The sequence below is a fragment of the Euprymna scolopes genome, chromosome 4 (genome assembly GCF_053919585.1).
Source record: "Euprymna scolopes isolate OS-2025 chromosome 4, ASM5391958v1, whole genome shotgun sequence".
In the NCBI taxonomy this organism is placed as follows: domain Eukaryota; kingdom Metazoa; phylum Mollusca; class Cephalopoda; order Sepiida; family Sepiolidae; genus Euprymna; species Euprymna scolopes.
Genome location: NC_136485.1, coordinates 176,071,534 through 176,096,673, shown reverse-complemented (window position 1 = coordinate 176,096,673; position 25,140 = coordinate 176,071,534). Strand labels below are relative to the sequence as shown.

The 25,140-nt window shown below is 35.8% G+C and overlaps 1 protein-coding gene across 2 annotated transcripts in view; it reads left to right on the top strand.

The window, feature by feature from the left end:
* The window catches only part of LOC145270318 (peptidyl-glycine alpha-amidating monooxygenase B-like), a 239,606-nt gene that overhangs the window by 175,565 nt on the left and 38,901 nt on the right, over window positions 1–25,140 (top strand). For both annotated transcript variants that reach the window (XM_080125969.1, XM_080125965.1), the window contains exons 14-17: window positions 19,650–19,776; window positions 20,802–20,912; window positions 22,616–22,688; window positions 24,893–25,032. In XM_080125969.1, coding sequence (XP_079982095.1) covers window positions 19,650–19,776; window positions 20,802–20,912; window positions 22,616–22,688; window positions 24,893–25,032 — 451 coding nt within the window. The remainder of the gene's footprint in view (window positions 1–19,649; window positions 19,777–20,801; window positions 20,913–22,615; window positions 22,689–24,892; window positions 25,033–25,140) is intronic.

Genomic DNA, 25,140 nt, shown 5'->3' with positions numbered 1-25,140 from the left:
ATAAACGCACATGGTGTCAGGTTCTAAGAAGCGATTTACGCCTCAAGCCGCGATTTTTCCTGAGCAAATTTCCACATTTTTTTTGAACACAAAAAAAAGAAAAAAAAAAGAAGAAATTTCAATAATTCTTTTTTTGAACACAAAAAAAAAAAAAAGAAATTTCAATAATTTTTTTTTGAAAAAAAAAAAAAAAAGGAATTTTTCCTTAAAATATTTTTTCTTGCTGAAAAAAAAAAACAGGAATTTTTCTTTGACAATATTTTTTTTTCTTGTTGAAGAAAGAGAAAAAAAAATACTCCACCTGCCATGGATCTAAATATGCTCGAAAGAATCCTTCAATCTCAACAAACGGAATTTTTAAAAGCTCAGAACAGTCTTATTGAAAATCTGACAACCCAGTTTAACAAGCAAATTATAAACTTACCAAAATCAAATTCTCTGGACTCCATATCAAGCACGATAACGGAATTTTTGTTCAATCCGGACTCAAAACAAACATTCAACGCTTGGTATGGCCGTTGGAAAGATACGTTTGAAAATGAATTCGCATCCATGGACGACTCCTGGAGAACGCATTTACTGTTACGGAAACTTGGCACAGTCGAGCATCAACGATATTCAAATTTTATCCTACCTAAAAACACTGGAGATTTTACATTTGATGAAACCATAGCACAGCTATTAGAAATTTTTGGTGAGTCAGTATCTTTATTTAATATTAGATACAATTGCTTGAAATTAAAGAAAGATGATACGGACGATTTGATAAAATATGCGGGAATTGTAAACCAAACTTGCGAAAGTTTTCAGCTGAAATCGCTGACTGAGGATCAATTCAAGTGCCTCATCTTCATCGCGGGATTACAATCACCCCAGGATGCGGACATCCGCACTCGTTTATTGTCCATGATTGAAAAAGACAAGGACATTACGATAAGACTTCTGACCACAGAATGCCAGCGGCTAACAAATTTAAAACGGGACACAGCAATGGTGCAACAACAAACCCCATCTGTTTCAAATATAAAATCAGTAGAGAAAAACTCTACTGGAAAAAACAAAAAAACCCCAACGCCCTGTTGGTCATGTGGGGAAATGCACTATGCTCGCTTTTGCCCATTCAAAAGACACATATGCCAACATTGCTCGCGTCGTGGGCACAAGGATGGATTTTGTGGTAATAACCACAACCCTTCTAAACACATTACGGCACAGCCAAGAGGCAAAAATCACAGAAAAACTCCAGGACGGTTCCAGAAAGTCTCATCAAATTCAATTTTTGCTACTTTCAATGTGAATTTTGAAGCTCGGAGCAAGTACTTAATTGTTGAAATAAACAACAAACCGGTGAATTTTCAGTTTGATACTGCTTCAGACATCACTCTAATTTCATGCCAAATGTGGGAGTCGTTGGGAAAACCAACACTTAAGAAGACAAATCATGTTGCTTGTGGGGCATCAGGAAAAAAAATACAATTAACTGGTGAGTTAACATGTAATGTCTCTTTTCAAGAAAAGCAATTTTCAGGTGTGTGCTATGTTTCGGAAGTGTCAACACTGAATCTTCTTGGACTAGATTTCATTGAAGAATTGGACCTTTTTAATGTTCCCCTCAACACAGTTTTCAGTTCCTTCAACATTAATGCTGCCACAGATGCTGAAACACATTTTAAGAACTTGCTCAAAGCAAAATTCAGCAAAGTTTTTCAGGAGGGTCTTGGGCTCTGCTCAAAAGCTAAAGCAACTCTAAAACTGAAGGCAGACGCAAAACCAGTCTTCAGACCAAAACGGCCAGTGCCATACGCAGCTTTAGCTACTGTGGAGAAAGAATTGGATCGTCTTCAACAAGAAGGGGTTATCCAACCCACAAATTATTCATCCTGGGCAGCACCTATTGTCATTGTAAAGAAGGCAAATGGCAAAGTATGTTTATGCGCAGACTTCAGCACAGGGCTAAATGACCAACTTGAGACACACCAGTACCCACTACCAGTACCAGAAGATCTGTTTTCAAAACTTAATGGTGGGACTTGCTTTGCAAAACTGGACCTTGCAGACGCATATTTGCAAATGGAAGTTGACGAAGATTCCAAAAATCTTCTCACTATTAACACCCACAAGGGACTGTTTCAATTTAACCGCCTTCCATTTGGGGTCAAGTCAGCTCCAGCAATATTTCAACAAACCATGGACACCATGCTCACAGGATTGCCAGGAGTTTCTGCCTATATTGATGACATTATTGTGACAGGTACATCTCAAGAAGAACTCTTATATCACCTCACTTCCGTGCTGGAGCGAATCCAACAATATGGATTTCACTTAAGACCAGATAAATGCAAATTTTTCCAAACTTTTGTGAAATACCTAGGATTTATATTTGAAAAAAATGGTCGAAAACCAGACCCGGACAATATCCAGGCAATAAAGCATATGCCAGCTCCAAAGGACGTTGCAACATTACGCTCTTTTCTTGGACTTGTAAGCCACTATGGTTCATTTTTACCCGAACTACATAGGTTACGGGGACCACTAAATGATCTTTTACAAAAAGATACCAAATGGAACTGGTCCAACGCCTGCAAAGAGTCGTTTGAGAAAATTAAAGCACTTCTCAGTTCAAATTTATTACTGACACACTACGACTCATCTTTGGACATTACTGTTGTGACAGATGCTTCAGACTACGGAGTCGGAGCAGTAATATCACACATTTTCCCTGACGGAAGCGAAAAAGCAATTGCACATGCATCAAAGTCTTTGACGCCTACGGAACGAAAATACAGCCAAATTGAGAAGGAAGCACTTGCAATAATATATGCAGTCAAGAAATTCCATAAAATGTTATATGGCCGACATTTTACTCTGTTCACAGACCACAAGCCCTTAATAAGCATTTTTGGTAGCAGGAAAGGAATTCCGGTATATACAGCAAACCGATTACAGAGGTGGGCAACTATGCTGCTGGACTATGACTTTTCTATAAAGCACCAACCAGGGAGCAAAATCGGCCAGGCAGATGCGCTATCAAGACTCATCTCTTCCCATCAGAAAGTAGTAGAAGACACAGTCATCGCTGCTATATCGGTGGAACCGGAAGTTATGTCTGGACTTGTTTCCACGATAAGATCTTTACCGGTCACTACAGAGATGATTCAGGAGGCTACAGCTGCAGACCCATTACTACAAAAAGTCAGAAAATTTCATCTTTCAAGCTGGCCAAAAACATGCACCAACCAGCAACTTCAACCGTTTTTTCAGAGAAGATCATCTTTATCCGAAATTAATGGAACACTTCTTTTTGGAGAACGTGTGATTGTCCCATATAAACTCCAGAACAAAGTTCTCAGACAATTCCACTATGGACACCAGGGAATAAATCGGATGAAAGCTCTGGCACGTGGCTATGTGTACTGGCCAAACATGGACAAGCAACTAGAAGAACTAGTAAGAACTTGTGAAAAATGCCAAATGGTTGTAAAATCTCCTCGGAAAACAACACTGCAGGCATGGCCCACTCCAGAAATTCCGTGGTCACGACTACACATAGACTTCGCAGGACCAATTAATGGACAAAACTATCTAATATTGGTTGACGCATACAGCAAGTGGCCAGAAATCTCCCAAATGAATCATACTACTTCCAATGAAACGGTGAAGAGACTTCAAGAAATTTTCAGCAGATTGGGTGTTCCTGAAATTTTAGTTTCTGACAACGGTACTGCATTTACATCAACAGAATTTACAAATTTCTGTAAACAAAACGGTATCCAGCACCTACGATCTCCACCTTTCCACCCACAATCTAACGGCCAAGCCGAACGCTTCGTAGACACTTTTAAGAGAGCACTCTTGAAGTTGAAGGGGGAAGAAACTACTCGAGAGATCATAGAAACATTTCTAAGTAGCTACAGAGCTACACCAAACCCAAATTGCCCGGAGGGTAAGTCTCCCGCCGAAGCATTGATGAACAGGAAGATGTGCTTACCAATGGATGCAATTCGTCCATCACCAAAGAATCATCCCAAGAGAAACAGGACGATGGAAAATCAATTCAATCGTCATCATGGAGCAAGATCACGTACATTCCTACCAGGACAAGCCGTATGGGCAAAAGATTACCGAAATGGTAAAGAAAAATGGACACAGGGTCAGATAGTACGTCGCTCTGGGAAAGTCATGTACGATGTGGATGTACAATCATCTATTTGGGTCAGACACGCAAATCAACTGCGTCATTCATACCTTCCAAAGAGACAATCAAATGACATTCCATTGAATATTTTACTGGACACATTTGAATTACCTCAGAGTGTTCCCGCAGCATGCAGGAAACAAAACAAGGCTAAGAAGGACGGTCCAACACGAAGATCACAACGAAGGCGCAAACCAACCTCAGTCCTACAAGTTGACCCACAGCAAACATCTTACAGACATCATCTTCAAAGGGGAGGTGTTAGATGGTCAAAGAGAGATAATCCATAAATCGATAAATGCAGAATTATCTCCCTTCCATCAAGAGATTAGTTGAGCCTGGCAGCTAGGCGAGACCAGGAGAACAGACTGGGAACATTCAACATGGCCGCTATAGACTATCGTTCCTCAATCGTTCATTACGAACATTTAAGTTTATGTTATAGTTAAATAAATAATGTATTACAAATGCATTCAGTGTTGATTATAATTCATACCCTTTCAAGTATCGGTTTTACCAAATAATCACAAACACATCAGAAGCATTAAAAAATATAAAATCAAACAATCAAACGGTTACAAAAGATGCAACATAAAACTTTCTTCTTCTGTTGGATTCCTAGTCATTACGGTTTCCGTGGAAATAAAAAAGCTGACATGGCAGCCAAAAATTCCTTAAAACTCAAAATAAGCGACATAAAGGTCCTATATACAGACTACAAACCTTCAAAAAACAATTTTATTGCAAAAAATGGCAAGAAAACTGGAACAATTGCCAAAACAACAAATTCTTCCAAATTACCCCTATACTTAAAAAAAAAACCCGTCTAGATACCAGAAAATTATGTAAAGAAGTAGTAGTCTTATAATGCATCTGGATTGATATGCTGGTCAAACAAACAAATTGCATAAACGATGGTGACAATGTAGAAAAATAAATTTTGAGACACAAAAGTTTTTTATATAAGGGAGTCACCACTTATCAAGGCCTGATGGCCACTTGAGGATAAAGGTTTAGGGGTGTACAGTGGTCACCAGAACAACAGTGTAGTAATCGTTAGTTGTGGAAATTGGATAGAATTTGATTATTTAAGGGGACAGCTCAATAAGAACTTGTTTACATTGGACTTGAAGACATATTGTAATCAGCTTGAAAGCAGGTCAGCAGAACAGTGCCACAGGTGGACAGTTCTAAGAAAAATAACTTTGTTCATGGAATTTAGATTTGTAGGCAGAGATAGACGGTGGAGGAAATTGTTGATAGTCGTAACTAGATGAGTTTTTTGTGGAAGTTTGGCAAGGAGGGGAACCATAGATTGAAGCTCACATGAGCACTTTCCATAAAAATAATAGAGACAGGCTTGCAACATCTCTTCTATGGGAAAGAGGTTGCAGGGAAGAGAAAAGGGCACTACTAGGTTTCAAAGCCGATTTTGAACTCTATCAAGGCAGGATAGTGTGCTTGAGCAGCTCCTGCCTAGATATGGCAACAGTACTTCATTTTAAGGCATATTTGGCTCTTATACAGGTAAAGGATTGCGTTGGGTGTGAGATATCTACTGGAGTGGTAGATTAACAATCATTTTTTCAGTGACATTGGCAACAGATTTATGTAAGCCTTCCATTTCAGGTTACAAGTGACGTTTAGACTCAGCTTGTCAAAGCAAGGAGTTTCTGGGAGACAACAGCCATTCATATCTATTAAGGCCAAGTGGTGATCAGAGCGTTTATGGAGAAAAGATAAAAGCTTGGTTTTGGATGCGTTAAAATTAAGCAGCCACCTTCATTTTTCTTATTTCACTTTTGTTTTTCATTTTTCTTATTTAACTTTCGTTGTTCATTTTTCTTATTTCACTTTCGTTTTTCATTTTTCTTATTTCACTTTCGTTTTTCATTTTTCTTATTTCGTATTTCGTATTTCGTTTTTCATTTTTCTTATTTCGTATTTCGTTTTTCATTTTTCTTATTTCACTTTCGTTTTTCATTTTTCTTATTTCACTTTCATTATTTTCGTTTTCGTTTTTCTTGTTTCGTTTTCGTTAATCGTTTTTCTTATTTCGTTTTCTTTTTCTTATTTTCTTATGTTTACTAACCTTATTTCCTTTTTCTTATTTTTTTCGTTTTTCCTTTTTTTCTTTTTTTTTCGTTTTTCCTTTCTTTTCTATTTTTTTTTGTTTTTTTTTGTTTTTCATTTTTCTTATTTCGCATTCGTTTTTTTATTTTATTTCGCTTTCGTTTTTCAATTTTCTTATTTCGTTTTCATTTTTCTTATTTCGCTTTCATTTTTCTTATTTCATTTTTGTTATTAATTTTTCTTATTTCGTTTTCGTTTTTCATTTTTCTTGTTTTGTTTTCGTTTTTCAGTTTTCTTGTTTTGTTTTCGTTTTTCAGTTTTCTTGTTTTGTTTTCGTTTTTCAGTTTTCTTGTTTCGTTTTTCAGTTTTCTTGTTTCGTTTTTCAGTTTTCTTGTTTCGTTTTTCAGTTTTCTTGTTTCGTTTTTCAGTTTTCTTGTTTCGTTTTTGTTTTTCAGTTTTCTTGTTTCGTTTACGTTTTTCAGTTTTCTTGTTTCGTTTTCGTTTTTCAGTTTTCTTGTTTCGTTTTCGTTTTTCAGTTTTCTTGTTTCGTTATCGTTTTTCAGTTTTCTTGTTTCGTTATCGTTTTTCAGTTTTCTTGTTTCGTTTTTCAGTTTTCTTGTTTCGTTATCGTTTTTCAGTTTTCTTGTTTCGTTATCGTTTTTCAGTTTTCTTGTTTCGTTATCGTTTTTCAGTTTTCTTGTTTCGTTATCGTTTTTCAGTTTTCTTGTTTCGTTATCGTTTTTCAGTTTTCTTGTTTCGTTATCGTTTTTCAGTTTTCTTGTTTCGTTATCGTTTTTCAGTTTTCTTGTTTCGTTATCGTTTTTCTTGTTTCGTTATCGTTTTTCTTGTTTCGTTTTCGTTTTTCTTGTTTCGTTTTCGTTTTTCTTGTTTCGTTTTCGTTTTTCTTATTTCATTTTCGTTTTTCTTATTTCATTTTCGTTTTCCCTTTTTTCTTGTTTCGTTTTCTTGTTTCGTTTTTCTGTTTTCTTGTTTCGTTTTTCAGTTTTCTTGTTTCGTTTTCGTTTTTCAGTTTTCTTGTTTCGTTTTCGTTTTTCAGTTTTCTTGTTTCGTTTTTCAGTTTTCTTGTTTCGTTTTCGTTTTTCAGTTTTCTTGTTTCGTTTTCGTTTTTCAGTTTTCTTGTTTCGTTTTCGTTTTTCAGTTTTCTTGTTTCGTTTTCGTTTTTCAGTTTTCTTGTTTCGTTTTTCTTGTTTCGTTTTTCTTGTTTCGTTTTTCTTGTTTCGTTTTTCTTGTTTCGTTTTTCTTGTTTCGTTTTTCTTGTTTCGTTTTTCTTATTTCGCTTTCATTTTTGTTTTTCATTTTTCTTGTTTCGCTTTCGTTTTTCTTGTTTCGCTTTCATTTTCATTTTTCTTGTTTCGCTTTCATTTTTCTTGTTTCGCTTTCATTTTTCTTGTTTCGCTTTCATTTTTCTTGTTTCGCTTTCATTTTTCTTGTTTCGCTTTCATTTTTCTTGTTTCGCTTTCATTTTTCTTGTTTCGCTTTCATTTTTCGTGTTTCGCTTTCATTTTTCGTGTTTCGCTTTCATTTTTCGTGTTTCGCTTTCATTTTCATTTTTCAATTTTCTTGTTTCGCTTCATTTTTCTTGTTTCGCTTTCGTTTTTCTTGTTTCGCTTTCATTTTCATTTTTCTTGTTTCGCTTTCATTTTTCTTGTTTCGCTTTCATTTTTCTTGTTTCGCTTTCATTTTTCTTGTTTCGCTTTCATTTTTCTTGTTTCGCTTTCATTTTTCGTGTTTCGCTTTCATTTTTCTTATTTCGCTTTCATTTTTATTTTCATTTTTCAATTTTCTTGTTTCGTTTTCGTTTATCATTTTTCTCATTTCGTTTTTTTCTTATTTTCTTATGTTAACTAATCTTATTTTCTTTTTCTTTTTTTTCGTTTTTTCTTTTTTTTCTAATTTTTTTTTTTTTTTCTTATTTCGTTTTCGTTTTTTTTTTATTTCCTTTTGGTTTTCCGTTTTTTTTTCTTTCTTATTTTTTTTGTTAACTAACCTTATTTCCTTTTGACTTCCACCTTCTGTTTAGCAGAATTTTTTTCGTATTTTAATGTTAATGGGTAAAAAATGTATTTTTATTTCAAGATATTTAAAAAAAAAAAAAAACACAAGTAAAAACTTTATGTAAACGTTTAAAATATTTTTTTTATTATATAAAAACATTTTGAAAAAAATCACCACGAAGACTTAAAAATATATTTGGATTCAAACTAACACATGTTTTATTTAAAACTAGCAGACTGCCCAGCATTGCCTGGTTATAAAATATGCATAAATATTATATTTTAATTAATGCAGAATTCGTATTTACTATAAATAGAAATACTGTAGGTATTAAACATAACGTTAAATTCCTTTTTAAAAAATGAATAAAAAAAAATGAAAATAAACTGAGACATGTGCATGTGATTATGTTTTTTCTAAACAGTTCAAAGCTTGTAAGTAAACAAAAAAATACTGTAGCTGAGATAGAAACCAAAACCTAAAGACAGCGAGTCAAGCACGTTAACCATTATATTAGACACACACATAACTCACTCCCACATGCTAAAAAGTGAAGAACCTCCCAAATGTATAGCATGTCATGAACCTTATACAGTGAAACAATTTTTATTTGACTATGATCTAACGCAAATTCGTCAACACTAATACAAGGCTACAAGTTTAAAAGAACTCTTCAAAAAAGAAAACACTAAAACTATTTTAAATTTCTTCAAAAGAGCAAATCTTTACCATAAAATATAAATATGATCAAATAACAAAATATACCAAAACATTACTCGAATATACCCAGCGAAACTCGACTCTAAAAGTATCAAAAATTCTTGTATACAGCATTAAATGACCCAAAGAAGGTTGATATGCTGGTCAAACAAACAAATTGCATAAACGATGGTGACAATGTAGAAAAATAAATTTTGAGACACAAAAGTTTTTTATATAAGGGAGTCACCACTTATCAAGGCCTGATGGCCACTTGAGGATAAAGGTTTAGGGGTGTACAATGGTCACCAGAACAACAGTGTAGTAATCGTTAGTTGTGGAAATTGGATAGAATTTGATTATTTAAGGGGACAGCTCAATAAGAACTTGTTTACATTGGACTTGAAGACAATCATATTGTAATCAGCTTGAAAGCAGGTCAGCGGAACAGTGCCACAAGTGGACAGTTCTAAGAAAAATAACTTTGTTCATGGAATTTAGATTTGTAGGCAGAGATAGACGGTGGAAGAAATTGTTGATAGTCGTAACTAGATGAGTTTTTTGTGGAAGTTTGGCAAGGAGGGGAACCATAGATTGAAGATCACATGAGCACTTTCCATAAAAATAATAATAGAGACAGGCTTGCAACATCTCTTCTATGGGAAAGAGGTTGCAGGGAAGAGAAAAGGGCACTACTAGGTTTCAAAGCCGATTTTGAACTCTATCAAGGCAGGATAGTGTGCTTGAGCAGCTCCTGCCTAGATATGGCAACAGTACTTCATTTTAAGGCATATTTGGCTCTTATACAGGTAAAGGATTGCGTTGGGTGTGAGATATCTACTGGAGTGGTAGAATAACAATCATTTTTTCAGTGACATTGGCAACAGATTTGATGAAAGTCTTCCATTTCAGGTTACGAGTGACGTTTAGACTCAGCTTATCAAAGCAAGGAGTTTCTTTGAGACAACAGCCATTCATATCTATTAAGGCCAAGTGGTGATCAGAGCGTTTATGGAGAAAAGATAAAAGCTTGGTTTTGGATGCGTTAAAATTAAGCAGCCACCTTTTTCCCCACTGCATCACATGCTCAAGTTCGGAGGAAAGAGACATGGGAAGATCTTGGTCATTGTTAACCATTCAAGTATTGCCATAGATGGTAGTGTCGTCTGCGTGTATGTAGATGAATGGACTTATAATGTGATTTGGGAGATTATTGATGAAGATGAGGAAGAGAGTTGGATCCAAGATGGATCATTGACGCATGTCATCATTGATACTTCAGACAAATATGTGAATGTCACTCAGATTATTTTCAGTTTTGGGAGGAAATTCGGGAGGTGAGTGACCCTGATCGCATAGGGTCCAGTTTGCTTTTGTCAAATGCTTACGAAATCACCTCAAGCCTGTTAATGATGGAAATGTTTGTTATTTACTAAAACTCATGAGAACCAATCCTCTGTTTTTCTATTTTGAACTTGATGTACTGAGCATTTGATTCTCTTGTGTTTTCTATAATCCTTTTGCAGTGATTGCTGGCAGTTCTAAAGGTGACTTTAGTTTCAAAACGTCTATTATGGTTAAAGCATTTAAAGTAGTGGTTTCTGTGTGCAGTGGTGACAGAACATATCTGATTGTTCAGTTTCTGTTGGAATTTCTTGGAGAGTATGTAACTGTCTATGCCGATGGTAGTTCGAATAGGAACATTCAGAAACCGTCCCAATCATTGAGTATCGATAGACTGTTCCATGGAAAGGGATATTTGGGATTTTGTCATACTTTGTTTTTATCTTTATTTCGAGAGCTGAGTGATCGAAAGATTTCAGAATTGAGAATGAGCATAGTTTAGCACATGTTGTTGGAAAAAACGTTTAGAACATTTGCAAATTGTCCATCAGCATCGGCCATTTAAGTGGGTTCATTAACAATTTGCAACAGAGAAATCATGACAAAATCTGTTTTGTTTGAGTTGACGGACCAAATAAAGAATAGATACCTTGTAGCAGAAGACGATGATTGGTGCACATTTCAAGTGACATTCGACCTTGACATTGGCACAAGCACGTGGCGTTGGTTGTTTGTAAACACGTCAACTAGCAGACATGGTCGAATGTTCGCAAGCAAGATTTTTTAAAAATATATTTTCAAAACTTTTTAAGATTTAAAAAAAATGTATATATTTACAAAGCATTTTTTTTAAGTAAGTAACAAAACAAACGTGATTAAAATATATTTAAATAAATGAGTTTGTTTCTGAGTGCGTTTTAATTTATTTACAGAACTTTTTAATAAAACTTAGAATAATAATTATAATTATAATAAAAATAAATAAATTTAAGCCAAACTTATTAATGGCAGAAATAAATATAAAATAACTGACTTGTTCGGATTTTTGCGAATGTTTCGCAGGCTTTTGCGACCAAGATTGACTTTTATGATATACTAGGAGTTCAGCCCGGCTTTGCTCGTTCCTATGTGTTGTTCATAACTTGCCTTACGTGTGAATACAAGATTTCAAATGTTTAGACCAAAATTTGTCTGAGTAATTTCGTAGAGACTTCAAAGGTCAATTTTTTTTTTTAACTTTGACCCCAATTTGGACCCCTTAACATTTATTATTTTGGTCTCAAATCAAAATACAACGTTTTACCCATGTCCAAGTTACCTACATCTAAAATTTCAAGTGTTTAGACCCAAAATTGGCTAAGTAGTTTGCTAGACACCACAAAGGTCAAATCTTTTGAACTTTGACCCCTTAGAAGCTCCATAGTATCAGATCTGACCGAATGGTTAATTGTAGGCATAAACCAATTCATACCATCCAAAAAATTTCAACAAAAACCTAACAGCCAGCCATGGTTCTCCCCAGAATGTGCTGCTGCTATCGCGCACAGAAATCACTTTTTCCATAGCTACCAACGTAATAGACACACTGAAACTAAAGCTGCTTTCAGGTCTGCCAGCAACCACTGTAAAAGAGTAATAAAAAATGCAAGAGAGCTATATGCCCAGTCTGTTAAATCCAAGGTAGCTGATCAGCGGCTTGGATCCCACCAGTTTTGGCAAATAACAAATAGGATCCTGAACAGAAGTGAGCGTTCTATACCAACCATTATCAATGGACCAGAGGTCATCTCGTCAGCGTCAGACAAGGCCAAACTATTTGCAAAGAACTTTGCAGCTAATTCTACCCTATGCGACGAAGGCCATCAACTCCCCATATTTCCTCCTATAACACAGAACAAGCTAGGTAGCATACAAATATCCGTGCATGAGGTCGCCAAGCTAATCAAAAACCTAGATTCCAGTAAAGCAACTGGCCCTGATGGCATCCCAATTATAGTGTTAAAAAAGCTTCAAACAGAACTTGCTCCCATACTTACGAAACTATTTAAGCGCTGCCTTAAGGAGAAGTGCTTTCCGACTCCCTGGAAGACCTCTTCAGTTTGCCTTATATTTAAGAATTCAGGTGATAAGTCATCTCCCTCTCAATACAGTCCTATAAGTCTCCTGTGTGTTATGAGTAAGTTGCTGGAATCCATATTAAATAGAGAAATAGTCAACCACCTCAGCAGGAATAACCTTCTTAGTGACACACAATATGGTTTCCGCTCTGCAAGATCTACCGCAGATGTGCTGACAGTTATATCCCACAGGATAAGTGAATCTCTTGACAAAGGCTTTCTTTCTAGGGCAATTGCTCTTGACATATCAAAGGCCTTTGACAAGGTATGGCATAAGGGTCTACTTCACAAGATTTCCAGCTACGGTATAACTGGAAATGTTTTCTCAATCATTAAATCATTTCTCTCCGATAGGCTCATAAGAGTAGTGGTCGATGGACAAAAATCGGAGGCCTGCAATATAAATGCTGGAGTCCCCCAGGGGTCAATCCTGGGCCCAACTCTCTTCCTGATCTACATCAATGACCTCCCTAAACACATACTTAAATCATTCGTTGACATCTATGCTGATGACACAACCATCTACGGCAACACATCAAAAGCTGTAAATGACAAAGTTCTCTCTGATTCTCTCTCCTCTGATCTCGAGCGCGTGGTTCAGTGGGGGAAGATGTGGCTGGTTACCTTTAATGCATCCAAAACCAAACTCCTATCCTTACATCATCAACGCTCTGATCCCCATCTGCCATCAATTGTGATGGATGGCTCTCGTCTGGGTGAGGCTCCGTGTTTTGACAAGCTTCTGGGTTTGACCTTTACTCCTGATCTGAAATGGAACACGTACATCAAGTCTGTTGCCAAGGTCGCTGGAAAGATGGTGGGATCCTTCTACCGCTCCAGAAGATATCTCACTACTGATGCAATTCTCTATCTATATAAAAGCCAAGTACGTCCAAGGATGGAATACTGTTGCCATATCTGGGCAGGAGCTGCTAAAAACAGCCTATCCTGCCTTGACAGAGTACAAAATAGACTTCGTGGCTTAGTGTGGGATGCCCTTTTCTCTACCCTGCAACCTCTCTCCCACAGAAGAGACGTTGCGAGCCTGTCCTTGTTTTATCGTTATTTCCATGGCAGATGCTCGTCTGAACTCCAATCTCTGGTCCCCCCTCGCCAATCTTTCACGAGAACCACCCGTCTAGCTGAATCCACTGTGAAAAATTTCCCCCACTCTATATCTGTGCCTAAATCAAAACGCGGATTCCATGAACAAAGCTTCTTTCTTAGAACTGCACGCCTGTGGAACTCTGTTCCGTCTGCCTGTTTCCCTCCGGACTACAATTTGGATGTCTTCAAGTCCAATGTTAACAAATTCCTAATGAACTGCCCCCTTAAGTAAACACTTCAGCAAATCTCCTCACTAACTTAATGTACTTGCAATAACCCTTATCCCTGAGTGGCTTCCGGGCCTTGATAAGTGGTGATCACTGTGTAAAAAAAAAAAAAAAAAAAAAAAAAAAAAATTTTCGATCTAAACCAATTAAAAATCTTGCTCTATCTCTGAATACCCTTTATGTAAAATTTCAAATGTTTAGACCAGAAATTGGCTGAGTAATTTGGTAGAGACTGCAGAGGTCAGATTTTTTAACTTTGACCCCAATTTTGACCCCTTAACATTTATTTTCTTAAGCTTAAATCAAATTAAAAAGTGTCCAACTAACCTACATTTAAAATTTCAAGTGTTTCGACCCAAAATTGACGGAGGAGTTTTGTAGAGTTTTCAAAGGTCAAATCGTTGAACTGTGTCCCCTTGACAGCCAAATTTCTAGCCGAAAACTGATTAAAAAGATTTTCCCAAATCTCAGTACTCCTTATGTCAAATCTCGAGTCTCTAGACAGAAAATTGACAGAGTTATTTGGTAGGGAAATGTACACAGACACACAAACAAATATTTTCACTTTTATAGATATATAGATTATGTTTGTAATTTTTTTTTTTTTTTTCCTTAAAAAATTTTGTTTTTATTAGAATCCTTTGAGATGAGTAATTTGTATATTTATTTATTTATTTGCGAACAGTTATCCCCATTCTTCATAGTTGTTGTTTCACCACAATCGGATAGGAATGCTGAGTCTTGTAACTTGTAATTACTGCCTTCCATAGTTGTTGTTGTCTCACCACATTTTGGCCAACTAATCTTCTGGCTGCTTTTGGGTAGGATTGAAACCGCTATCTTCAGACAATGCTCACCCGAAACCATAGAGATTCAATGCCTCTATCCACTATGCCACAGGCCCCGAAGGATGATCAAGGTTGAATTTTTTTTTGGTCTTATAAATCCAAGTTTTCATTCTTATCTGGTCTCCCATCGTCGGGTTCATACCAAATGTATGAGCATTCTCCAGTTTGTATTTAAACCATTTGTCCACATGTTTGTATTTAAAGCATTTGTCCACATGAGTTCGAGGTACAGTCGTTAGATTTCCTAGTACACTGCCTTCCCCATGCAATTGTGTCCGTCCTCATATTTCTTTTGGGCTAATTTACTATATTCACTAATGCGGTTTATCGTTTTGTCTCTTTGTCCACAGAGTCTACATTTACTGTTTTCCTGTGTTTTATTTATTTTAGATTTAATGCAGTACATTCTAATCACATTGTTCTGTGCAGCTGTCAGTAAAGATTCTGTTTCTCTGTTCATGTTTTTTTTGTTTTTGTTTTTAAATTACATTTTCACCTCAAACAAGGTACATTGCCACTTTGATGTAGGGGGTTACTATCAGGGACATAAGCTACAGGGGTACTATGTGGGGAGTTTGGGCAGCAAGATGTTGGTTCACATTATACTTGAACTTCTGCATGTCAGTACAGTTGGGGAAGCAGGAACCCGGAAGGGAATTCCAAAGTCTAGCAGTTCTGGGGAAGAAACTACTGGAGTAGAAGGCTCTCTTACATCTAGGGATCTCAACTGTGAATGGGTGGGATTTTGCTGCTTGTCGGGTTTGTCGAGGGTATTTACGTCGAGGGGGTACAAGTTCTTGCAGTTCTTTGGAGCATTCACCGTTAAAGTTCTTGTAAAACAGGCAGAGGGATGCTACATTTCGTTGATGAGACAGAGGCTGAAGCTTAGATGACAGTTCAGGACCTATTAGGTTTGTGACTCTCTTTTGAACCTTGTCTAGGAGCGAGAGACTAGTAGCAGATGCACCAGCCCAAATATGACAGTAATACTTCATACATGGGTGAATGGTGGCCTTATAGAGGTACAGGATACTTTCGGGCGTTAGTAGCTTTCTAGCATGGTAGAGAGAACCTACCTTTTTTGCGGCAGTCCTGGCAATGTTCTCAATGTAATTGTTCCAACTCCTGTTTCCTGTGAACATTAGGCCGAGAAGTTTAAATGATGTACTTTCAGATAAAGAGTCTTTGACCATTGCTATTGGTGGTAGAGAAGATTTCTTGTAATTATTGAAGAAAACAAGTTTAGTCTTGGCAGCATTGAATGTGACCATCCATTTTTGTCGCCATTCCACTACAAAATGGTGGTCATCCTCTAGTGTACCACAGAAGCAGTTTTCCAGCAGGCAGGAAAGCAAGATTCATTAAGGCATTTGTTGTAAAGTTTGGAGAGAACTAGAGCTACTTCGGCTGAGCACTTTTTTAATAGCACAATCGGGATGAGATCAGGTCCACATGCTTTTGAAGTGTCAAGATTTTTTATGATAGCATGCACCTGAGAAGGGGTGATTTTCAAATCGTTTAGTGTGGTGTCTGTCCGCAAAGGAAAGTCAGGGAGAGGGTGATTAGCAGGGTCCTGTGTAGAGTTGGAGGCAAACCGACTGGCAAGCATGTTAGCCTTCTCGGTTGCTGAGCAAACAACCTTCTGATTGTTGGATAGTGGGGGAATTGTTGATTGCCCATTATTTACTACACTGTTGTAGATTTTTCAGAAATCACGGGTTCCTAATTTCTGTGCTTCGATGCAGTTTTTGGTGGTTTCAGTAAATGCTCTCTTAGCTATCGCTATTTCTTTCTTACAGTTATTTCTGGGTTCTATATACTTCTGTCTGTTTGAACTGGACTTAAGCCAGTTAAATCTGTGGTACGCATGTCGCCTTTGCGCAATGGCAGCCGCACAAGTAGAAATAAAGCATTGGGGAGAGTGGGGCTTGCTATCTGTTCGCCATGTGCAAGTGTAGTGTGATTCTCTTTTGTCATTCTTATGAATCGTCCATGTAGTGCTTTCTCTTCCTACTTTTTTGTCTTTTTGCTTCTGGTTTCATTTCAGTGTCATTCTGTGTTCTAGCTCATCTACTTTTCCGGGTCTTTTTTGCGCTTTCTATTTTGTCTTCTACATTTATTAGTGCTCTTCCCCCTTATTTCCTTTTCACATAGGGTCTATCAGTATAGTCTGTCATGCGTAATGCATTGTCATTAGTTTCTCAGTTTTCTGATCAAGTCGCCTAAGTTCTTTGGTTCAGCCTATGAATGGTCCAGAGTACCTTATTAGCAAAACTGCCCAGGTGTTTATTCCTTTAATTAAATTTCTACTGTATAGTTTTGTTTCTAAGAGTTTCCTTGTTCTTCTTAAATACTCTCTTCCAATATTCTCTTTTTTTGTGGATTTGATGATACCTGCTTCTAGAACACCCAAATGGTTGTATCATTTCTTGGTTGGGTAGTTCCATGTCCTCTGATATCTCTAGTTTTTCTCTTTTCATCTCCAGTAGTGCACACTTTCCACTCCAAATTCCATTCCAATATCCTGAATATTCTAGTTGTATTTATCAGTTGTTCTAGTTCCTTTTTGTTTTTTGCAAACAACTTCAAATCATTCATATACATGAGGTGGTTTATTCTTTCTTCTGTGTCTGTAAACTTGTATCTGGCATCACATTTTCTTAGCATGTAGTTGAGTGGCACCATGGTTTATTCTTTCAATCTCCATGTTTCCATTGCTTTCTTAATATTAATAATCCTGTCGGATATCTTGTACATTCTTAGGCATTCAATTATACATACTTATGGGATTCTATCATAGGCTTCCTTTTAATCTGCTGCTCGACTCCCTGCAACAACTGTCCCTGATAGTAACCCCCTACATCAGAACACTCTTTTCTACCTAGTAAACAATATCCTTTTCTCCTATTTGCAACCTATTTTCAACAATCTCTCTGCTCTGCAACTACGCTTCAATCCATGGTCATGGTTTTAGGCACAGATAGAGAGCAGGGGAAATTGTTGACAGTGGCTATAGCTAGACAAGTGTTTGTTGTGAATGTTTTGCAGGGGGGGACCATGGATTGAAGCTCAGTCGAGCATCAACCATGGAAATAACAATAGAGGTGAGATAGATTCTCAATTTCTCTTCTGCGAGAAAAAGGTGCATGCCAAATATTTTTGGTCATGTTTATAGACATGAGTTGTCAAACTGCTATCTAACCCTAATTCGCATGCAGTGCACACATGGACACAACGCAGCATTCAAATTTAAGACATATACAGTTATCATCCCTTATTTCCAGCAGTTGCATGTTTCAGCCCATAGGTGGCGATATTGACCTCCTTTTCTTTTCTCTTTCACACCTGGAATGCCAAGCTGAACGAAAGTTAAAAACACACTTTCTTGTAAGCATGTCTTGTACTTGTTCCCCGTAATAAATTCACATGGTTTGTAAGTTATTAAAGTTGGTAAGCGTTGTTTCTTTATTTGTTGTTCATGTTTAAATGTTACTTTTTAGACGTGATAGATAGCATTCAACTGCAGTGTTTTTTTTAGCAATTTTTTTTTAATTAATAGGACTTTTGTGAAAGTTGAAATAAATTTTATTCAAGGCATTCTTTGAAATCCGTCATGTAGAAACTTATCTTATGTTATCTTGGCAATATATCAACTAGCAAAAAGAAGCAACCAGTATATCATTCTTATGAGAAGGTAATCCTTGGGAGGATAGTATCATGACCACAGAAGAGATACTACCTTCACTCCCCCCCCAAAAAAAAATCCTGCAGGAGGTAATACTTGGGAGGTTGGTATGACAGACTAACATATATTAAAATACTTCCTTCCCCAAAGGAGAAAATTCCGGAGAGGATTGTCTCATGACAACAGGAAAAAATACTGAACTGCCATTCTCTCCATCAATGAAGAAGGTAATATCTGGGAGCATGTCATAACAGAAACTAAACTATCTCTCCCCCCCCTTATTTAGTATTGAAAAATGGTACATTATTTTGAAGTCGTATCATAAACTGAATCAGAGCATCAAAAGATGTAGAGTAGTACAAGTAATACACAGTGGAACAATAAAATTCAACACTACAGCTTTATTTTAAAACTTATTGAAAATTCAGGTAACTTGATTATACAGTAAAGTTGACATCTATTCAATGTAGCCACCTTCAGCCTCAATTACTGCCTTGATACGGGTCTGGAACTGGGAGCATGCCTTTTCCACAAGCACCAGCAGAAGCTAGACAAATAGTAGGTGGATGGTGGTGATCAGGCTGGCTTTGGTATTGTGAGAGGTCATGTTGGTGATGTTCTCGAGATATGACCAAATGAAGTAGTCCAACAAGTTAAGATCGGGGGAGGAGGAGGGCCAGTGAGATGAAAGTACAAAGTTATAACATTCTTTCCGAAGCCAAGCTTGCGTTTCTTTGGATTTGTGGGCCGGCACGGAGTCCTGCTGCCACACCCAGGGTTTGCAAGCAACCACCAGATTACACACTCTTCAGCACACCAGGTATACTTTGGTGTTGGCTTTCAAGCCGACTTTGAAGATCTGAGTTGGCATGATGTGGCCCTCACTTGAAACCATACCAAAGATCATAACCATGGCCAAAAACTTTGTTTTTATCCCTGTTATTCGTGGCAATCCAGCGATACATTTTGAGGGTGCTGGCAATGATCCTGTTGTCATAACTTGGATTGGTAGAGAGCATGAGTTGTACAGTGGTGCATCTCCGATCTCGCTCAGTGAACATTGTTTCACTTAGAATGCTCCTATGATTCTTGGGATTTGTACACAACTGGCCAACTAGTAGATGGTCTGCAAAAAAAAAAAAAAAAAAATGAAAAATGGTTTTCATCAAACTGAAATGGAATCTTGCTGTCTTTTCTAGGGAGACAATTTTATCGTTCCACTCTCTAGTTGTTTTGGCTTGAGACAGACAGATACCAAATGTCCATTAGATTAGGATTGTTTATATTTGTTTTTTTTTTATTTTATATTCTAAGCATCTTTTTTTCTTTTTTTTCTAGAAATGGTTTATGATCCAAGCTGGCCTGATAAAAATGCAGGAACTTTAGGGTATGTCAGTGGTTTAGCTGTTGATTCTTCGGGCAGCATACACATCTTTCATAGAGGACCAAGAGTTTGGAACATACAGTAAGCGTCTTGAATTCTTCAGTTTTATATTCTTTTAAAGCAAGTGAATTTCTTGTCTTTGGTTAATTTATTTTCCTAATGTTTGATATTTGTTCATATTTTCATTTTAATATCATTTTAATTTAATTTTAATTTTATTTTAAAATAATTATTTTATTTTAATATTAATAAATATTTGATGCTTTTTTGTTTTTAGAGCTAAAATTGAAATGTTGAATTGCAAGTAACTCATGGAAGTATGGATAGACCTAGTGATATTTGAAAGCAACCCCTATTATTGTCAAGTGATTTGTTTATTTTTTGTTATATATTTTTTATCATGATCATTAGTATTAAAATATTTTGTGTGTTTTTGCTATTAGAACAAAATGTGGAAATTGAAATATTGAATTTCAAGTAAAACCAAAAAACCAATGGCATCTACTTAACTGTCATGTCGCAGTAATGAACATATCCAAAAATTATGTAAAATGCTGAGGTAGAAAATTACTTATTAATAAAACTAGTTTTCAAACAAAATTAGCAAAAATTGAGTTTTGCTAAATTAATTACCGCCTCTGTTATTATACAAACTCTTCTGTTTTTTTTTTGTTATTTTTTTTTTAGCAAAACTCAATTTTTGCTAATTTTCTTTGAAAACTGTTTTCATTAATAATCAATTTTCTACTTCGTCATTTTTCGTAATTTTTGGATATGTTCATTACTGTGACATGACAATTAAGTGGATTTCATTGGGTTTTTTTTATTTTACTTGAAATTCAATATTTTCATTTTCACATTATGCTCTAATAACAGAACCGCACCAAATATTTTAATACTAATGATAAAAAATAACTTGACAGTAATAGTCAGATTGCAAATATCACTAGGTCTATCTATACTGAAGTGTTGTAGAGACAACAAAACATGTGTCTGTGGATAATCAAATATTATAGACATAAGCAGATGTAGATAATGAAATGTTTTTTCAGAAGAATAAACCATATTGTAAGATTTTTTTTGTTTTTTTCAATATTTATTTTCAGCTCTTTTAATGACAGCAACATTTTCCAGGATCAAGATAAACCGATTACTGTTCCAACTGTTGTGGTATTTGATAGAAATGGAAAATTGGTGAAACAGTGGGGTGCAAATATGTAAGTACAATATATTGCTTTGTTGCTAGTTTTATATGTACATTTTATTTTTTTTTATATTTATGGGGTCACCACTTATCAAGGCCAAAAGCCATTCAAGCATAAGGGTTAATGAGATGTTAAGAAATGCAGAATGCATATGAGAGGATTAAAAATAATACATCAGACGACTTAAGTATGATTATGAGATCGTCTTATGACAAGTATTTGTTAGGATTGGATTTTTGTTTTGTATGTGTAAGGCCACTGCGAAGAAGGTGCGCTCTCTCTACCGTGTTAGAAAGCTACTTATGCCTGAAAGTATCCTGTACTTCTATAAGGCCACCATTCGCCCATGTATGTATTGTCACATTTGGGCTGGTGCATCTGTTACTTGTCTCTCACTCTTGGACAGGGTTCAAAAAAGAGTCTCCAACCTGATAGGTCCTGAACTGTCATCTAGGCTTCAATCTCTGTGCCATTGATGAAATGTTGCATCCCTCTGCCTGTTCTACAAGTATTTTAATGGTGAATGCTCTGATGAACTACAAGTACTTACACCCCCTTGATGTAGATATCTTCGACAAACAGCAAAATCCCACCCCTACACATTAAAGATCCCTAGATGTAAGAAAGCCTTCTACTCTGATAATTTCTTCCCCCAGAACTGCTAGACTTCCGAGATTCTGCTTTCCAAACTGTACTGACATGCAGAAGTTCAAGTGTCATAAGAACAGACATCTTGCTGCTCAACTCCCTACATAGTATCCCTGCAACTTATGTCCCCGATAGTAGCCCCCACCCCCACACATCAAAATGGCACTGTGTGTTTGGGGTGAAAATGTAATTAAAAAAAAATGTTATCTGGCACCAATAAGAACAACAGATAACTCCATTATTCACTCTGGGATTTGCTTTTACTTTTTACAATAATTTATAGCAAGTACATCTAGATGGAATTTAACCGAATATATAAAGTAAACTCAATGTCCTTCTTTACAAGTATTGAAGTTTTGTTTTGTAAGTGTGTAATATAACCTGGTACCAATAAGCCGTTTGTAATGTGAGATGGGAATCCTCTTGAATTCAACAGAAAGCCTGTAATGTTTTTGTTGACAGAAAATAACCAAGTTTCATTGGCACAATAGTTACTCAATGGATAGTGATGTCTTTCTGTAATAGTGTCAATAGCAGTTTTTTTTTTTTCATTATGGATGAAATAATGGAAGCAATTAGAAAGAACAACAAATGACTCTATTATTTACTCTGAGATTTGGTTCTAATTTTTACAATAATTTATAGCAAGTACATCTAGATGGAATTTAATCTAATATATAAAGTAAAGCTAGAATCCTTGAATGTTTTTTTTTTCATGTACAAGCGATCAGAGTGAATGGCCAAATGAGTGACACAGTTCTTGTTATCTTGAATGCTATTTTTATAACGTTTCTGCTGATGTAACCTCCAACCTTTTTAGGTGTATCTTGTTGAACTCAGAAATCTTTCTGAAAAAACTCGAATGTGTATTTAATCTGCTAAATTATGGTAATTATGCTGTTTATAAATGCTTTGCATTTTGGGATTTTTTAACTGTTGTGATTAAATTTATTTTTGACACACACTTTTTTTTTTTTTTTTATTGATCCCCTCAGTTAGTAGTCTGCACCTACTGATTAAATAAATTAGGTATCCATATTTAATATTTCACAACTTTTCTTTTCTAGGTTTTTCATGCCGCACGGAATAACAGTTGATTATAATAATTCTGTTTGGATCACAGATGCTGCTCTTCATCAGGTGAGTCAGATTTCAGATGAAATTTTTTCACCATTTTATTTTTTATTTGTACAGATATTTTATTTTTATATCGTACGTATAGCGAAAAACAAAACATACTTTTTTATGTGATCTGATATTGGAATGACTTTGAAGGTATAGTTTCTATTTTTATAATTTTAAATTGTCCAATGTTTTGCATCTTAAGAAATTCACAAATCTTGCTTCCACTAAGGATTGAACCTTTAACATCCTATTTTCTTTCTAAATAAGCTACTATTACTATGCTGAGTGATTATTTAAATGACTATTATCCAATGAAAACACTGGATGCACTTCCGTTGGACTATTTATGCATTTTTTCTGCATCTCAGTTGGTTGGATTGGAGATGTCAGTCAAAGCAGACACATAAGTACACCCTCACAACTTAAAGTGATAGGCAATCTTTATTTGGCGTCAATTTTTTTTCTCTATTCTTTTAAATATCAGTTGAATAGGAGATGTCAACCAAAGCAGACATGTAAGCACAATTCTTCTAACTTGGCGACATGGAACCTTTTTTAAACCATTTGTCATCAAATCTTTCCTCAACTCTTTCTTTTTTCTTTTTTTTTTTTTTTTAACAATGTGTGGTCTAAAATGTTGCCAAATGCAAAATAAGTTGCTCTTCTGTAATTAAGCACTTTAAAAAATAAGTACAAACCTGTTTTTGTGCAATCTGTAGAGTTCCATGTAGACAAAAATAATATAAAAAAATTTTTTTTTTTTAAATGGCCGCTTGCGGTATTTCTACCTAACATGCAAATAAGATGTAAATTCGGTTGGATATAAAACCCTGATTTTTCAGAGACTGGGTTGACTTTGGATTTGGATGTCAGTAGCAAATGTTGTCAATAGTGCGTCATGTAATAGAGTTGAGTTTTGGAGTAACAAGTTTTTGGCAGCATTATGTTGAATTAAACATTTGATTGTTTTGACCGCACAATGATTTTATTCAGTTTTCAACATATTCTGTTGAAATAAAAGCTTTTACTGTATGCCTAAAATTTATTCCTTATATTTATAGAGGACAGAACAAAGATATAACGGATTCACTCAACCTGAAGCAACTTAAGATATAATGGTGCAACCAGCTACGCAGTTTAACTTTTATTGATCCTATTCAATAAGAAAAAATATATATAATGTGCCAATTGTTTGATGGCCTTGAGGTAGAGGCTTAGCAATAGGTGGCTTCATGGCTGGGTTCGAATCTCATGACCAGCAGGAATTCTCACCCCTACACTGATGATTGTACGGCACAATCACATTGACACACCGGTTCTCACCAGATCACCAAAGTTAAGCAATGTGGAGCCTGGCCAGTACCAGATGGTGACCATTTGGGAAGGCTAGGTGCTGTATGTACCTTCTGGGAAGGTTGGGCATAGGGGCCATCACCCTCACCCTGTAAAAAGAACTCAGTCACTACAAAAGCATCTACAAAAAAGTTGTAGATGGCCTATGCCCCTCCAGGGGATCAAGGGTTATGGACACTGATTGCGTAAGCATAAAAAAACTAGTGTCTGTAGGTATAAAGAATAATTATTATTCAATTATATATATGTATATATGTATAGGTTGAAGTAGTTCGCTTGAAGTGTTAAAGTGTATATAAAAAGAAATTTAAGTTTATAGAAGGCAGAACAATGCAAAAGTGTGACGGATAGACTAAATCTGACGCAGCTTAAGATATGATGGTGGAATCAGATTTATTGATCCGATTCATGTGTGTATCTGTATAAAAAAATACATATGTCATATGTATTTTTTTATACACTATTTTACATGTAGGATGTTCTTACTTGTGTCAGACAGTCAGGTGGTGTATTTGTAATGCTATATTTCAGAATGCCTTCCCTTTGTCAGGTGTTTTTTCAACTTTCAGATGTGCATGGTGGGTCTTATTGTAGATAAACGAGTTTGCAGAAATTGGAAATTAATTTATGTTTCAGATAATTTCTCAATTATCGGAGGGCGTTGGTATTCAGTATTATTTACAGTTTTGTTTTATTGAAGTCATAATTATTTATCTTTGTATTATCAACTAGTCTTTATTCGTTTATTTTATTTTATTTTCTGCCGTTCTGATTAAAATAAAAATTACTTTATATTTGAAAAATCTTCTCACAAAAATAAAATTCAGCAAAGTAAAAAAAAAAATAATGAATCTGACATTTTTCAGGTGTTTCGGTTTCTTGCTGGAGAAACGAAACCTGATTTGGAATTAGGTGAAAGGTTTCGACCCGGTAATGACAACCAACATTTCTGTAAACCTACAGATGTTGCAGTTATGAGTGACGGACAATTTTTTGTGGCAGATGGGTGAGTGGAAAATTATGATGATATAATTTCAGCTTTTTTTAGTTTTTGTGATGTGTTCACTGAACAATGTTCTTCTTATTAAAAAATATTATAAGTAGTAAAAGCATT